The sequence below is a fragment of the Myotis nattereri genome (genome assembly GCF_964212035.1).
Source record: "Myotis nattereri genome assembly, chromosome: 8".
Lineage (NCBI taxonomy): Eukaryota > Metazoa > Chordata > Mammalia > Chiroptera > Vespertilionidae > Myotis > Myotis nattereri.
In genome coordinates this window covers 74,731,073-74,743,091 of record NC_138083.1, presented here as the reverse complement: position 1 = coordinate 74,743,091, position 12,019 = coordinate 74,731,073, and the positions used below count along the sequence as shown (strand labels likewise).

The following is a 12,019-nucleotide window of genomic DNA, read 5'->3' as shown; positions in this document are numbered from 1 at the left end:
AGACTTGTTATTTAGCTTCTGATTCTGGGATATCTGAGCCCCAAGGTTACCCATTTCATTTTAATTGTTAAAAACCTGATGTTTACATTGAACTGAAATCTCTCCCACTTTAACTCCTACTCATTGGTTCTGATTCAAATTTTTTTTCTAAACAGTATGTCTGAAAGACAATGTTCGTTCTCTGATTCATTTCTTCCAGTACTTTCAACTATTTTTTATATGACAGGGGAACCAAGTACCTTTGTCGTCCTGGTCATTCTCCTCTTAATGGCGTAGCTTTGACTATGCACCTCTTAAAGATCATTTGCTGAGTATAATATGCTAGATGTGGACTGATATTTTAGACTCTGTAAAATATTATATTTTCATTTAAATGTACTTGGAGACTACATTGGATTTTTGGCAACCTATTGATTTGCATTAATTCTGCAAAATCTTTTGAGTCTTTCGTCTGTTGGAGGGTACCGGGGTCCTACCCCAGCAGGTCCAGGGGTCCCCAAAGGTGTGGACGGAGTCGGTGAAGAAGGAATGACACGGAGACAGCGTTCAGTTGATCAGCAGCCTAGCCAGGATCTCCAGCAAAGTTCTGGTCTGGATCTCCAGCGAAGTTCTGTTTAGGATCTCCAGCCAGGTTCTGTGTCCATGGTCTCTTGCTAGGTTCTCCAGCCAGGTTCTCCAGGTTCTCCAGCCAGGTTCTGTAGCCATGTTCCCTCGCTAGGTTCTCCAGCCAGGTTCTGTCCAGGTTCTCCAGCCAGGTTCAGTCACCAGGTTCTAGTCAGGTTCTCTTGCCAATTTCTGTAGTCAGGTTCAGTCCAGGATCTTTTGCCATGTTCTCTCGCTAGGTTCTGTCTCTAGGTTCTGAGGCCAGTTTCTGTCCAGGATCTTTTGCCATGTTCTCTCCAGCGAAGTTCTAGAGAACGTTCTGTGTAGGTTCTGTGCCAATTTCTGTCTCTCTTCATTCTGTCTTCTTACATCTGTATTTATACCAGTTGATTCCAATCCTATCAATCTCTATTTCAAAGGTTAGGGCGTTTCTTATCTCCATTCCAGGGAGTAAAGATTATGTAGCTTAAGCATGATTGTTCGTAGTTAAAGTGATTAATTACCCACCTGGCACTTAGTTAAGAGGTTTTATTCCCTCCCTAACTTCAGGGGAAAATCCCTACCTGGGGAAACAACCTTTCTCAGAGACCTTGGTTAAAACACATAGTGCCTAGAAGGTGAGCAAATATATTAAGAACAGTATGCCATATATGCCAGGTCCCTTGAAACAGCAAGCATGGACCAGCTCCCGGCAGGAGGGCATTTGGATGCAATGTACAGAACTTTATTTTATTTATTTATTTTTTTAAAGTATATTTTATTGATTTTTTACAGAGAGGAAGGGATAGGGATAGAGAGTTAGAAACATCGATGAGAGAGAAACATCGTATCAGCTGCCTCCTGCACCCCCCACCCCCCCACTGGAGATGTGCCCGCTACCAAGGTACATGCCCTTGACCAGAATCGAACCTGGGACCCTTCAGTCCGCAGGCTGACGCTCTATCCACTGAGCCAAACCAGCTAGGGCAGAACTTTATATTTAAACCTGAAATTTTTTTCCTGTAAGGTTTGCTTTATTTATCTATCTATCTATCTATCTATCTATCTATCTATCTATCTATCTATTTATTTACTTATTTTAGTCCTTTAAGATTTTTTTGGATCCCAGCTTTGGTATATTAACTCTGCAGCTCAACTTTTGGTCAACTACAGATTTAATGAGCCTACCTTGTGTGTCCTAATCAAAGGCATTGATAAAAATATTGAAGGAAAGGTAAACTCACAAAGCAAATCATAGGAAATTTGCCTTCAGGTTCACAGGTATTTTAAAATCTTATCTGTAGGTTTATCATGATACACTCAAATACTCACATGTCTTGATTTCAAAGTAATTCTCTGCCTTTCCAGTTTAGTCACCATCAAGAAGAGAAAATGTAGTTAGGCTGGTGAGATTTGATCTTAGTGACCTATTCCCTGGTGAGCAACCTATTTGATAATGTCTTAGAACCTTGCATAGAACACAAGCAAGCTCACATGATTCATATGCTTTGTGACAGCCATCTTCATCCCGTTTTTAGAAAACCAAAGCCACATGTTCCCATTACTGGTATGTTACCTGTTATTCACAAAACCTTAGGCTTGATCCATCATGAAATTTTCGTGGTCCTTGAAATTCTTAGATAGTCCTCCTCTTAGGAAGAGAGAAATAGAAGGAAAAAATATATTGAGCATTGTTGCCTTTCATTATCAGAAATGTTTGAGTTCAAGCATTAGAATTAAAGAGAAAAGGAGATGCTACTCAAGGTGAGGATTGAGATGATAAAAGTGGTGTTGGGGAATATTACCTTTCCAAATGAGTTACATATGAAAGGTCAGGTAATAATATTAGGACCACAAGATAAAATCTTACGTTTTCATTACAAGATACATTCTCTCTGTGCTTCAATTTCTTCATTATAAAATGGAAATAATAGTGCTATCTATCTCAGGGTTGCTATGGTAACTAAATAAAATAATATGTGTGAAGTGTTATGTATGTTATTTGTTGAATGTATGCAAAAATCTCTATGAATATAAACATATCTGAATGTTAAGGCTTGATCAGTTGAATTCCAATGTCCAAATCAGTTCTTTTATATATTCTCATTTGATAATTATAACAGTTTTGCAAAGTGTAACTATTAATGAATCAAGTTTCTTATCTGGAAAATGAGGACAATAGCTACTCTGGTCTTTTAAATGATCACTTATCTCTTCTGAGCCTGAGTTTCCTCATCTGAAAATTTGAGCAGGTTTGGTTTATCTTTTTCTAGCTCTAGAATGCTTTAGCTAGCATAATTTTGAAAGATGGAACACATAAAAATTTTTAATGTATCTTTATCTTTAGGTGCTTTGGAAGTGTGGTTGATTAGGTTCCCTGGGTAGCAAACTCCGAGAGAGAAATTTGCTTGCAAAAAAGTTTATTGGAAAGTGCTCTCAGGATCAACCCCTATGAAGGAGAGAAGGAAGCAATATTCCTTCACTCCCTCATAGGGAAGAACTAAACTGTGATGCAGTCACAACAAAGAGATCTGGAACTGAGTTGGCACTTCAGAGTTTTCTGAAATTGGGGCAAGAGGACTGAAACTTTATATACCTGCATCAGCCATTCGTTGGGTATGGACTGGCCCAGGAGGTAGCTGTGATCTTAGGTGAGGTGGTTCTTGTTGGCCCAGGGCACCTCTTGGAAAGAGATTAGCTGAAAGTTGTGGCCACCGTCTTCCTGCAACTAGGGGAGTGAATCTTTCAGTGGAGGGGGCAATCTGGACGGCGCATCAAGGCATCCACCACAGGGAATAAATCTGACCCGCAAAGTGGAAGCATGGCCGGGTCGATTAAAATCAAAAGTGCAGAAGGACACATTGGTATATGAGATAAACTTAAGATTTTACTGTGGGAATTAACTGTTATCTTTTGTATTCTCCATAGTATTATGCAGTTGCTTGGTGCATTTCCTTCACCCAGTGGTCCTGCCTCTCCTTGTAGTTTGGTGAATGAGACCACTTTGATTAAATACTCCAGGCTGCCAACCATAAACAAGCATAGCTTCCGGTACTTTGTCCTGGATAACAGTGTCATCCTGGCAATGCTGGAACAGCCTCTTGGAAATGAACAGAGTAAGTTTCAGCACTTTGGGCTTTCTCCACAGCTATCTCATCATATTCATCAGTATGAGCAAGCTATTTCCTTCAGGGAAGGAAAGAATGCAAATTCTAAGCAATTGTGAATTTGTCAGAAAGATGTCTAGCTGTGGGATAATAACGAATGAAAAACGGAAGGTCAGAAAATGGAATATACAGTGGGGCCTTGACTTACGAGTTTAATTCGTTCTGTGACCGAGCTCATAACTCAAATACTTGTATGTCAAATCAACAGTGAATGAGTGAGACACGTGATGCTGGGCTGATATTGTGGCGTTCACTGTGACGTTCGCTGCGCCAACTAGCGATGGGGTATCTGAAGCTGGCTCGTAACCCGAATCTTAGCTCACAACTCAAAGCAAAAAATCGGCCGAGAGACAGCTCGTATCTCAAAAAACTCGTTAGTCGGGACACTCGTAAGTCAAGACCCCACTGTACATATTATATAGAATCTTTTAGAGGCCCTTAATGTGTATCTGGAATATCAGAAAAGAGCTCTATAGTTTTATAAAATGTTTATTTTAGTGGGCCATTTTCTGTTGTTCTTTTTTTACTATGTTTAAAAATCATTATTACTTTTCCTTTCTTCTTGAACTTTGGATCCTGCCCCACTCCACAGTGTTCTATTTCAGTCACTGGTCTCACCCTTAGAGGTGGAAATTTGAGGAGTCATCTTTGTCTTGCCTGTTTTTTTCTGTTATTCCCTTATATAATTGATTTCTACCTACCCAGTGACTCCTTTCTTTTTTCTTCTGGAGTTGGGCAATTATTAAAGGCCCCATCTATTCCATATTAAACTGCTCTCCCAGTATATTCAAATGCAGGGCCTTATTATTTCTTACCTAGATTATTGCTGTGGTTTCCTGTCTGGTCTGATACACTCTCCTTCCAATTCTGAAATTTGTTACCTTTATCTCCATCCTTCTTGCTGCTACCGTTGTATTCATCCTCAGATACAGATCTGACCATGTGCCAGTGCCCTGAAAACCCTTCAGTGATTTTCTGTGGACACAACATTCACTGTTTTCCTCTTCTTCTGCCTCTAAATATAAACCATCTCAAAGTATGTGATTACCACTAAAAGCAAGACTACTGAAAATACATTTTTTTCCTGATGTATGTAAAGCCAGTATATAAAGGAAGCATGTTCTCAGACTCTTATTGCTATCAAGGCGAAAGAAAGTGAAGGTTACAGAATCTGGGGGCATGCAGGGACCCAGGGAATCACCTAGTACAGTTCCCTTATTTACAGGTGAGGCTTGTCCACTTGAGAAGTATGACTAGAACTAGAATCCAAATTTTCTGAACCTCATACCGTCCCTTTGTTATCATTGCCCCTCAGTGATAGGGTTTTCTCACTTAAAGATTTGCCTTCTTACCTTCGCAAAGGTGAACGGGTCTTAGAGTCCCATGCAAATTCTTGAGAGAATATATAAGTAGGATCTCATAAATCCATAAAAATGAAAAATTAGACATTTCCCCGAAGTTCAAGGGTAAATGAATATCATCATAGGTTCCCATTGTGTTGTGGTAAGATACAGAGATTTTAATATGGAATAGATGGGGCTTTTAATAATTGCCTAACTCCAGAAGTGCTGATCCCAAGTCTTCTCTCTTCCTTCTCTATCCCAGACCTAGGGTTTGCTTGACTCTTATTCCCTGTCTTCTGCCTAATATTATGATTCCTTCTACTCCTAAGCAGCCTGCTGAGGAGTCTGTAAAATCCCAGTATCCCCTCTGGGTGTCCTGGCCTTTTCCAGATTTTTTAGAATTCCCCTATTCTCATTCCAAGCAATTACATTTCATCAGAAGTCTACCAAAAATAAAAAATAAAACTATTAGGATTTACAGATTTACAAGGATATCTTAATAGTTTATTGTAATAGCTAATAGAGGAAATGAGAGAGAATTGTGAACAACTTTGACTCCGCCACTGGAGACTAAGAAAAGAAGAAGGATCTGGGTTACTCAGGAAGTCCATCCTGAGTTCTTTACCTGCCTTTTCCTGCCCCTGAACTTGTGGTGGGATGAAACAGTGCCTGCCTTCAGTGGACAGTGGTACACAAAGACATGGGTGAATGTAGCAGCACTGCAAGCAACCAGTCTAGTCTGTCTTCCTGCACTTGGGTTATTCCCAACATTGGAATTAAAAATATTGGTGAGGACAGTGTTTCTCAAAAATGTGTATGTGTACCATTGGAAGTATGTGAGATGAAGTATTTTTATGTATTTTTAAATGTGTTAAAAAATACATAATTAGCACACCAAAATTATGATTTTCTATTTGAAGTAGAGATATACAATTTCCTTTGAAAATAAATTTAAGTTAAAAGGAAAGAAAGTGGTTCATATAAAATAAGACTACATGGATATGAGAAACCACAGAGATGGTACACAAAGGATGAAAGTTTGGGAAACACTGTATTGGGCTTTATTAGAAGCTCTGCAGTTGATAACAGGTGTATTTTAAATGATTGTCTGAAATAAAACCTTTTCCATCTTCTTATTCTAGATGATTTTTTTCCCTCTGTCACTGTGCTGGTTCGGGGAATGTCTGGAAGACTTGCATGGGCACAACAGCTTTGCCTTTTACCCAGAGGAGCAAAAGCAAATCAGAAGGTATCCATCAGAAGTTACAGGGAAGTGACTAGGCGTGAGTGTGTGGATATGTATGTGTGCATGTGCATGTGTGCACACTATGATTTAAAGGTTAAAAAGTTCCCACAAAAGTTGCAGAAAAAAATATTTTTGATCCTAACCAGGGTCTCAGTCAGGGACTTTACATCTAAATGATCTTAGGAGCCTAGACTTTTAGATTCACTAATTACTCTTTAAAGACATCTTCAAGGCAGATGTATTTTTAAAAAGCTTTCCAGGTGTTTCTGGTATCCACTTATAATTAAGAACTACCGTTCTGAACAATTGTCCTCCCCCCGACCCGGGCAATCAATGTTAAATAAATATAATAAAACTCAGGTGCATGCCATATATGAAAAGATTTTGGCTAGACCTTTGATCTCCCTGGTAACAGGACTTGTTTCAAATGATTTATTCCCATATAATTGGTAATGTGCTCTCTAATTTTCTTAATATGCTGTATAATTGAATGAAATCTTATTTTCAAGTGGCACAGTTTTTTTTTTTAATATATTTTTATTGATTTCAGAGTGGGAGAGAGAGAAACATCAATGATGAGAGAGAATCATTGATCGGCTGCCTCCTGCACAGCCCCTACTGGGGATTGAGCCCACAACCCAGGCATGTGTCCTTGACCAGAATCGAACCTGGGACCCTTCAGTCCGTTCTATCCACTGACCAAACCAGCTAGGGTGCAGTTTATTTTATTTATAACATTTGTAATTTTGTGAATAAAATTTGCTCATGGGAGAAAAGAATTAGAAAGTTCAGATAATGAAGAAATTTTAAATCACCTGTGTCCTCTTTGGAAGTATATAGCCACTGTTAATATTTTAGTGGATTTCCTCCCAGTCTTTTTTTCCTTTCTGTACACAATAACACTTAAATAGAATGTGAGTTATTTTTTATACTGCACATTGTAAGTTTTTACTTATGTTACTAAAAATTGTTTAAAGCATGACTTAATAAAATTTCACTAGCATCTAAGGGCAATTAGAGTATGTGTCTAAAACCATTTAATATCTTATATGTCTCTGTTGAGTGAGATGTGTTCATCTCTCTGAGAGGAGCACATGCAACATCATGAGGCTCACATTCTGTCAGTAGTACTTAAGCATTGAAGACTGAGAAGAAAGGAGATTAGGAAAGGACCTGAAATTTGTTGATGGTTTAATATGTGCCAAATACATTTTTATTTAATCTTTACAACATTCTTTTTAGATATAAAAACAGAAGTCTCACAGCTTGTATATGTTAAAAGTAGGTATTTAAAGCATGAAGACCTAGATTTAGTGCCCATACTCTTTCAGTTAAGCCATACTAAGATTCTAATTGAACTCCCTGAGTAGTGATGCCCAGTGGACCTAAATTGTACTTTATTCTATGGAATGATTTGAGAAGTCTTGGGGAAGAAGAAAGTTTGAGCCTTAAGCTCTGAAATGCCTCACCCATTGGCTTTCCAACTGAACATAGGAGATTCAGGCCTGGGCAATAGAGGTCCACAACCCATTTATCAGTCACAAAATCTATAATAATTTGATGAACAATCTTACAAATATATAATGGAGTGCACCGGTACACAGGCTATTTATCAAAGGTAATTGCAGATTCTTATTGAGTTCTTGTGTTATGTAATCCTAGAGAAACATAGGCATCTAAGAGGCCAGGGAAATACATGTCATTATAGATGGCACCAAATGTAATAAACATAATGTTATTTGTTTTATTTTAACAGCTTTTTGTGCCTGAACCTCGTCCAGTTCCTAAAAATAATGTTGGATTTAAATATACTGTGAAACATCGACCATTTCCTGAAGAAGTGGATAAGATTCCTTTTGTGAAAGCAGATCTGAGCATTCCAGACTTGCATGAAATCGTCACTGAAGAAGTAAGATGAATTATTGTCAGCTGTTGTTAAGAGAATGACTATAAACATTCTTAAACAACTTCCAGTCTTAAAGACATTGCCTTTTTTTAATGTTACTGGAGGCGCTTCATAAGATGATTTGGATCTCTGTCATCCAGGAAGTTATATAGTAAGACAAGTAAAGATTGTGGCTGACTGAACAGAACTGGCATCTCTTAGAAAGCGGTCACTGGGCTGCATAGGCTGGTTTCAGTCGTGTGGTGACATGATCAGACTCCAAGTCCTTAGGATTTGGAGGCATTCAAAAGTCCTTAGGATCTGGAGGCATAAGCAAAAAATTTGGTGTGGAGATTAACAGGAATGAGAATATGGGAAAATAAGGAACAACAGCCATTTCTATGCTTAAGAAAGGGTATTAACATATTTGGGGGTTTAGAATTGTTTGGGAAGTAGATGAAGCCAGAGGATGCTAATGGCCTGGGAAAATACAGGGATGGGTTGGATACCTCCTAGTGATGGAAAGTGAAGGTGTGGTAGCAGGAAAGGGGGCTTATGATTGGAGAAGGGAATTTCAGAATTATAACTCTTGAAAGTTCAGCACATCTGAGATACAAAAGTGTGCTTTATAGAGGGCCAAAAGTTATCAGGATTGAGCAGATTGTAGAAATGCAGAGTGGGGCAAAAGTAGGTTTACAGTTGTATGTAAAACACTTTATTCTTGTATTATTATTATTGTATTATTTTCCATATGAACACCTGTAAACCTATTTTTTCCCCACCCTGTATAAGACAGGTTGTTAGAAGGATCATTGCTCACCAAAGAAGGTGAATTTTAAACTAGACTTGATTGGAAGGGAATCGGAAGGGTCAGGGGAAGTTCAGAGTAATTAGTGGAGTAATCCATATGGATAAAGACTTCAAAACATGTGGGGGGGGGGTCACTGCAAAATGAAGATAGACAGTGGTCTGGAAGAGGGATGAGAGTAACAACTCTGCCCCTTTTCTTGAAGGGAAGCAGAGACAGTGCTTTCATTTACAGGGTGAAGATTGAGAAGCAATTCTTGAGGCTGTAGGGGAGTTTTTTTGGTATTTGTTTTAACCTTGAAACATGTTTGCCTGGTTGCATGCACTGTATTGAATTGAAACTCAGTGTTGGTCTCTGAAAATTATCTTTACTTACTTTGTTGCTTGTAGCTTTATTTTCATTTTAGAATTAAGAATGATCCTATTTCTTTTATAATAGTTTGAAAAGATTAAATATTTGGCTTATTTCAGTTAGAAGAGAGACATGAAAAATTAAGGAATGGAATGGCCCAGCAGATTGCTTATGAAATACACCTTGAACAACAAAGCGAGGAAGAATTGAAGAAGAGAAGTTTTCCTGATCCAGTTACGGATTGTAAGCCCCCACCTCCTGCCCAGGAATTCCAAACAGCACGCCTTTTCCTTTCACACTTTGGATTTTTGTCCTTAGAAGCATTGAAGGTAATTTTCCTAAACTTTTATGAGTAAATATATTTGTAAACTAGCATTTAGCTATTGATAGCTAAAACATTTTTATGAGAATAGAAAGAACTTAATCCATCTAGCTCTGAATTTTTCAGGATAATGTAGGGCCCATATCACACACATAAGTGACACCTACAGATAATTAGAAAAAGAATCTTAAAAATCTTTCCTTAGTAAAATTTATTACTGAAAGGATGGGCTGCAGTTGATGCTGTACTTTTAAAAAGGAACAAATATTTGTGAGCCAAGGACTGCTTATGTTGTGCATTTTCTAAGATCAGACTGTGTAGGTCTGTGTCCTGGCAGCACTACTTGCCAACTATGTGGTCTTGGGCAAATTGCCTGACTTCTCTGAGTCTTAGCTCCTCTTTTACAAAATGGGGGTAACAAAAGTATCCACCTCACTATGGTCATGTTAAGATGCTTCATGTAGTAACTACTTTGCATAATGTAAGTCAGCCTGTAAGGTAAATATTGCCATTCTTAATTCTAGTATCCTTAAAACAATTTTACAAGGGAAGTGATGCTGTCCTATTTTACAGATGTGGAAACAGAATATTTTTAAAATGTGAAATCCGCCTGCCTGTGGAGGATTTGGGGTTTGCTGTACAAAGACCACTTTGTTTTGAAAAGCACAACTGAATGTTGTCAAGCAAGAAGTTGCTTATTGCACAACTTGTCCCTTGCCCTTACTACCTAGCAACTACTTGGTTAAAGGCCATTTAACATTTTTAGGAAAGCAGGGAGAACTTTGTGTCTGATTTTGGATTTCAGCATATAGATGGAAAATGTTTTATTGTTGTAGAAAAGTGAATTGGTGATGGGGAGTATGAGCATAAAAACTTTTAAAATGCAGAAGAAAGGAGAAGAGAGGAAATAATGAAAAACACAGTGGCAGGAAATAATGAAAAATACAATGGCAAATATGGAAGGCAAGGAACAAAGATACATCCTACAAATAATTAGTGATATTCCTAATGAAGAAAACTGAACACAGTCAAAGCAATAATAAAAATATACTAGGAGAAAATTGTTACATCCTGTGGACTGAAGGGAGATGAGAGGAGTCCTAATAGCACTGTCCCTGAGATTGTAATTTTCCATTCATGTTATCTGTTTTAGTTAAAATTTTTAAGCTTTCAAAAAAATAATGTTCATGCTTTGTCATCTGTGTCAGAACATAGGAAAAAGAAAGTTTCCTGATTCATTTTATGAACCTCAGCGTATTTCTAATCACTTAAACCTGACAGCACACATACAAAAAAGCTATAAACCAGTCTTACTTATGAATCTATATACAAAAATATGTATATGAAGGAGAATGTTAGTCAAACTGAATTTAATAGCATATCAAGCAAATTACCTTCCACAACCAAGTAAGATTTATTCTAGGAACTCAAGGAGAGTTAGTTATTGGGAACTACTAATAAAGTTAATTAAGAGAATAATTTAATTGTATTAGTAGATTAGTCATTAAAACAGTAAGTCAGTATTTAATAGAATAGTATTCATTCTGATTTAAAAATACAAACAAAAAATTAAAATTAAATAGAACTAGTAATGTAGATCTCTCTAACTTGTAGCTCATGAGAAACTGGAAGTACCCCTTGTTAAAATCAGAGGGAAAGGGTATTGACCTTGACTGCTGTATTACTTAGTCAATGAAATTTTTAAAATTTAAAGTAATTGTAGATTGCCCTGTCCGGGTAGCTCAGTTGGTTAGAGTATCGTCCCAATACAACAAGGTTGCGGGTTTGATCCCCGGTCAGGGCACATACAAGAATCAACCAGTTAATGCAGAAGTAAGTGAAACAACAAATCTATTTCTCTCCCTCTCCCTTCCTCTCTCTAAAGTCAGTTAAAATAAATAAAGAAAATAATTGTAGATTAATAGTTGTAAAAAAAAAAATGTATAGGAAAGTTCTCCCAATAGTAGCCTCTTATATAGATATAGTTACATCAAAACCAGGAAAGTCAATGAAATATTAAACTAAGGGGTAAAAACTATTGAAAGAAGACAGGTCATAGGTAACATGGCGTTTAATTAGACAATCATAAGAGAATCAATAAAATGGTTAAATGAGAGAATTAAGAGCACCACACAAAAAAGTACAAAATTTAATTACTATAGCTATAATGTCTGGTTAAAAATACAGTGTAGCTCTGACTGGTTTGGCTCAGTGGGTAGAGCGTCGGCCTGCGGATTGAAGGGTCCCGGGTTCGATTCCGGTCAAGGGCATGTACCTTGGTTGCAGGCACATCTCTACTAGGAGGTGTGCAGGAA

At 37.7% G+C, this 12,019-nt stretch overlaps 1 protein-coding gene across 2 annotated transcripts in view; it reads left to right on the top strand.

The window, feature by feature from the left end:
• RALGAPB (Ral GTPase activating protein non-catalytic subunit beta) overlaps positions 1-12,019 on the top strand; it is a gene marked incomplete at its 5' end in the record, with an annotated part of 75,984 nt that overhangs the window by 41,175 nt on the left and 22,790 nt on the right. For both annotated transcript variants that reach the window (XM_081096904.1, XM_081096903.1), the window contains 4 exons: positions 3,511-3,698; positions 6,235-6,341; positions 8,095-8,247; positions 9,502-9,711. In XM_081096904.1, coding sequence (XP_080953030.1) covers positions 3,511-3,698; positions 6,235-6,341; positions 8,095-8,247; positions 9,502-9,711 — 658 coding nt within the window. The remainder of the gene's footprint in view (positions 1-3,510; positions 3,699-6,234; positions 6,342-8,094; positions 8,248-9,501; positions 9,712-12,019) is intronic.